General features: G+C 37.3%; 1 protein-coding gene across 1 annotated transcript; it reads right to left on the reverse strand.

Annotated features, from left to right (window-relative positions):
- Positions 1–33: 33 nt before the first annotated feature.
- LOC117613853 (probable transcription factor PosF21) lies at positions 34–4942 on the reverse strand. The gene is made up of 4 exons (XM_034342452.1): positions 3468–4942; positions 2096–2228; positions 1856–1940; positions 34–726 (listed from the first exon to the last, which is right to left on the reverse strand). The coding sequence occupies exons 1-4, from the start codon at positions 4169–4171 to the stop codon at positions 350–352; spliced, it is 1299 nt and encodes a 432-aa protein (XP_034198343.1). The 5' UTR covers positions 4172–4942; the 3' UTR covers positions 34–349.
- Between the last annotated feature and the right edge of the window lie 1058 nt (positions 4943–6000).

The raw sequence follows: 6000 nt of genomic DNA on the forward strand, positions 1-6000 counted from the left end.
CAGAAAATTGTAAATAATCCACTTCAGAACAAATCTGCATAATCTAAATCCATCATAATTACCAGGGAAAAAACACAATGACAAGGTGCTCTATACCATCGGAAACATATAACCCATACCATAATTCAATCTAGAACTAAAATCATATCTATGGAACAGCCTACAAACAAATTTCATATAGACGCATCATCTAACCGGACTCAAAATGAAAAGGAAGGGGGGGAATCTATCAGGACTCAAAATAAAGACGGGGGAGTCCTAATTGGATACAGCTGAGAAATTACAACTTTTGAACAATGCTTGACCCACCTTGATCCACCATTACCTTTGGACAAGTTGAAAACTTCTCTTAACAATCCTTCGTTACAGATTGGTTGACCTCTGATGTATTATCTTTCTGGCTAGGAGAAGGTATGGATCCTCCCATTTTCAAGTCCCCACTTTGTGGTTGCTGTTGCTGTTGCTGTTGCTGCTGCTGCTGCATCTGTTGCTGTTGAAGTTGATGCAGTTGATGCTGCTGAAACTGATGCTGCTGCTTCTGAGAGTGAATTTGGAGCTGTTGAAACTGTTGTGCAGTTAGAAGAGTGTGCATAGCCTGATTGTTTGGATAGAATTGCTGGCCAGAACCAAAAGAAGCAAAGTTCATCATAGGTCCACCATTTGGCATAGCTTGGCCAGTCAGAACTTTCAGATGCTGAATTTCCTCTTTCAGTGCATCATTCAGTGCTACAAGACAAACAAAACAATACTTTTTTTTATAAGTAATTTTCATTTGCACAAGGACCAAGAACAAACAACAAGTTACATGGACCCAGAACAGCAAGAAAACCTATATTACAGTGCCGTTCCAATACTCCATGAACAAGATGTTATTGTTTTTCATTTTGTTCCCTGTGTGCCAGTATCAGAATGAAGTAAACTTGTGCATTGGATGTCAACTGGTTCAAGTACCATATTGGATTACTTCATTCCTCCATATTCAATTTTCAAACTAAAGTAATTAAATTTCCAATGATGGGGGTAGTTCACTTCAGGTTGGCCAACTCATGCAATAAAAACACTAAACCCATATGAAAATATACAAAGAACCCTTTTATTTAAGTTAATTTCATTACCTTCTGGATCAGTTGAGTAAACAAACAGATCATAAACTCGTGATGCAAAAGCAAATATCAAGGGAAAACCAAAGTTCTTTGTATAATCTTATTACATAGACAATGAGAAATTAGATATTTTGTAAATGTACATGCAGCAAGATGTCATCATAAACAGAAGAAACCGATTTTTATTCAAGTTATCAACAGTAAACAATGTCTACTAACCTACCTTGTGGCATCTTGTCAACTTCCATTGATCTCTAACAAAAATAAAGTATATTTACGTAAGCATCTACTTATTAGATTGTCCATTTTGTACAACATTTATTGTGTCAGCGTCCTTGCATCATGCTAAAGGGAGAAGGCCTTAGAGGTGAAACTTTCAAAATCCCGCAAACTACCCTTATTTAATTAAATTACTAAGAGATGACAATTTAATATAATAAACAAAAATTAATAAAACAAAATCGTTCAAATAAAAAATTCTAAAGAATTACAAAATTAAACCCCCGCATAGTGGGGTGTTACCACCTCCCACTCCTTTCTTTTCATTAGTTTTTGTTTTTGGTCTTTATTTCTTCTTATTTTTATATTAAATTACTCTAAAAATAATTCTTCACAACAGTTATTTTAAAAAGCCAATTCGCACGCAAGTGAGAGCGTGCTAAGCGGCTCGTATAAAAAGAACATGAAAAAGATATAGAATATAAAAAGAACATGAATATTAATTCTAATCATGAAAGGAAAAGGGGCCTCACCATCTTGCAAGTGAACCTGTTGCTCCATTGTTTGCAAACGCAGTTTCAGTTCACTGTTCTCAGCAGTCAGACCATTTGTATCTCTCTGCTCATAAGAAATCCATAAGAACAGTCATTTGCATCCTCAACACGTAAACAAGATAAGAATCTTAAGTTAAGACATCCAGCTGCGCAGACCAATAAAGAGAAACTGAACATTCATTTTTTAACAAAAAACTAAGATAAGCCGATGCAATTTACCTGCAAGAGAGTCAATTGAGCCGACAAGGAAGTAGCTTCTGTTTGCAAGGTCTGAACTTTCTGCTCAAGCTCAGCAATGTACCGCATTTTCCTTTCCTTTGACCTAGCAGCTGACTGCCTATTTGCCCAGATCCTAACGCATGGCAATCAAGGGGAAAATATTAAGCACAATGATGATGTTAAAGTAAAAGGGAAAACAAGGTACACAATCATTTATTTAAATTCCATCATGGGAAAATAACGAGGGGAATATATATGCTTGATAGATAGATAGACAGAAAATACTTATTAAAAAATCATAAAGGTTGCTTGTGCTCATCGAAACACCATTTTCAAGGTAAGAGTAATATATGTTGAGTGATACTGATGTATATATAGGAACTATGTTCCACAACATCTTGGGCAAATGGTTTGAGCAACATGACGATGGTTTTGATATCTTAGGGTAGAACAGAAGTATATAAGATCAATACTTAACAAAGGAATGTACATAACTCTAGTTTTCAATTACCAATGACCCTTGTAGGAACAAAGGATAGAGAACAGAAGTATATAAGATCAATACTAAGGATGCCTGTAGTAATTTTCCTACAACAACCCCAGAACAACGTTTCTATTGAACTCCTATTGAGGTATGTTAGTCCAATCAAGTATTAACAATTCTATAAACAATGAACCTGATAGGCTCCAATGAAGGTATTGCAGTCCAATTAGAGGAGCACATTGGAAGGAACTTTAAAATTTAAGGAAAAAAAAGCCTAGTCGATTAGTAATAGAAATTGAAAATGCATTGACTGCCCCTTCTGCCACTAAACCAATGTCAAAGATCTCAAACATTAACTATTTGAAACAAGTAAGCGCAAAGTTACTCACCACCACAACCTTGAATAGATTCTGAAATAGCTAAAAACTTTGATTGCTAAACTTAAAGAAACAATTATGTGAACTCAAAATGGAAAACATAGATTATTGTTTGGAATTACATAAGCTAATAATTTCAAAATACCAGAATCCTTGAGCCACACAAACATGTTCATGGACCCGCACAATAAATTTTTATAGGATCTTCATACTTGCATATGAGACACTACAGGAAAATTTAACAATAAGCAATTTTATTTTTTTAAGAGATCAACAATTAACAATTAAGCAATACAATAAAGTATGATAAAAAATAATAATAATTGTCAACCTAGAATTGAGGACACATGTTGAAATTAAATGCAATAGCAAGGGCAAACCTAAGAAGTAACAGATGAATTCATAGTTAATACAATGCAAACTCAAAGTACCATCAAATTTGTTGTATGCACAGATCAAACAAACATTAGATGTAGATTCACATGATATATGATTACTCAAGAATTGGTACCTCTTCGCACGTTTTGGATCAATCAGGGCAAGTTCTGCAAGCTTAGCAGCTGAGAGGGCTTTCTTGGAATCAGCTGCAGAGATATCTTCTGAACTGGAGACCAGCATCTCTGGTTTGATGCTTGTTGATCCATCCATCGACTGACTATGTTGGTGCCTGACTCTGGGTCTCTCATTAGAACCAATGGCAATATTTTCTGCAGAAGAAGTGGGCGCTCTCGATGCTGGTGTTAATGCTGGAACAGGTGCTGCTGCAGAAGATGATGGCTCACCGAATTGAAAGGACGATGTAGCAGACGATGAATTGAATTTTTCCATATCAAGGTACATAGAAAACAAGTCTTCCTCAGTCTCATCTGAAAATGAAGGACCATCGGCACCACCCACAACACCAAGGTCACTATCAAAGCTAATATCATCTGGAAGGGTCAAGATTTCCGAATGGGCACGTCTATGACCCAATTTCCTTGGTGGGTTATCTGGCATTCGGCTAATGTCATGACTAAAGTGACTAGATTCGGCAGACATCCCATGACCAAAATGACCTGAGTCCGCACTAGCACCCGAGGCCAATGGAGAAAATAATGATGATGAAGCTGGCTCGGGTTTCACATTGAAAGGAGTTCCAGTAGGCAAAAAACCTGAGTACCTGCCTGATGGGGGTGGTAAACCCCCACCATGGGCAGGAGACTTGTCCTTATCCATCTATAAGAAACACAAACCCTAGAATTTACCCTCACAAATAGCTCAAAGATACCAAAATCCAAAAAATGCTAACTCGTTCCAAAAAAATCAAAAGCTAAGCCAAAGGATCCAAAATATAAAAAAAGTCAATGTGTTTTCTCGCTTTTGATATATAAGATAAGGAGGTCTCCAATTCTACTGAGACGAACAACAATAAAATTTGATCTTGAAGCTATAAACTCTACAAAGCCTTGAATTCAACACACCAGAGAGCAAAGAAAATCCCAGGATACATAAATCTTTCTCCAAACTAAGAGATTCAACCCAACTGAGATACAAAACAACACGTACACACACTCTACAATCAAAAGACTGATACTTGCATAGATACAAACCCTAGGAAATGGAGATCTGATAGGTGCAAATACATACAAGAATTTCAAAAGAGAAAAAATTGAGCCAACACATACAAGAACTTCAACATGAGTAAACCCTAGAAACCATCTTAGCGCAAAGCACAGCAGCTGAACATGGAAATTTTCCGGAAAAATATTGGAAAGTTTGCGGGCATTTTCTCGGAAAATAGGACATGGGAATTGGGATTATTCTTACAGAGGCAGATCTTTGGATTGGGAGCTGGAAAGTCGAAGAGAATCCCGCAACTTTTGAAGAAAGCGAAATTCGAATGAGAGCAGTCACATGCAGAGCGAAAGAGATCTAAGAGACAGACGAGGAAACGAAGCTTCTAAGTGACGATATAAACATCTTATATATAAATCTTGATTGCGAGTTTTTAGTGACGCGTTTTTCTTGTTTATTGTCTTTTTTTTTTTCACTAGAAAAAAAAAAAGACTATGTTTCTATTGCAGCTCAAAACGTTCTAGCCACGTTTCGTGTCGCATTCGCACAAGAATTTTCTCAACCTTTTTGGTTCTTTTTTGCGGAAGGTGTTCTTTATACTTCGAAATTTTGGCAATATTATTTTATGATTGTTGTTGTTTAACATGAACTGATTGTACACGTTACATTCAGAAATACAGTCATTTAATTATTTATCCTATGATCATAATCAAGGTCTAAAATATCGATGGTATCGAAAATAACAGGATCCGACCCAAATACCGTTTTGGAATCCGAGCCGGACCCTGTGCGTGTCCGACACCTGGCGGATGTCGGGCACGAATGACCTAATTGCCCTTCCCTACAAAGCACGATAAAATAACAAGGTTGACTCCTACCAAAAAATCGGGCAGAGTCTCCCTTGAAAATTGGATCAATACCAAAACATTTACATATGTCAAACAAGTATATATACAACCAACTGCCAGCATACGTATATATACATTCCAACAGTTACATTCTAATTCTAGGGCAAATTATCAGAGCGACTACTAAGAATTTACAAAGGAGTCAATCCTTTTACAAAACAAAAAGTCATACATCAAAAGGAAAGCGCGGAAGGTGGAAAACGGCTCGGTGGTGGATCCCTGTGCACGCCTAATGCCTGGGGACGCAAAACATTAAAAAGGGTGAGTGGACCCAAAAATAAAGTTCAAAAAATAGCATATGAACATACTAACCCCACTGTAAAAACAGTTATACAAACTAAATTATTCTTTTTTTTTCTGAAATCAATGCACTTATATAATTATACATGTATATAAGCCAACCGGTGGCTGCACAGACTGTTTGCGGCTGAGATTGGTTGGGTTAGGACGGCGAGGCCTCACCGGTCATTTCAAGATTTGACCCAGCTCCGGTGGTGGACCACAGCGGCGGCGAAGGCTCCAAGAGCCGTTCGGCTGTTAAAAAAAAAAGGGGAGGTGGAGGGGTTCTGCGCGCCCAGCCGA

The sequence above is a fragment of the Prunus dulcis genome, chromosome 1, assembly GCF_902201215.1.
Source record: "Prunus dulcis chromosome 1, ALMONDv2, whole genome shotgun sequence".
NCBI classification, from domain to species: domain Eukaryota; kingdom Viridiplantae; phylum Streptophyta; class Magnoliopsida; order Rosales; family Rosaceae; genus Prunus; species Prunus dulcis.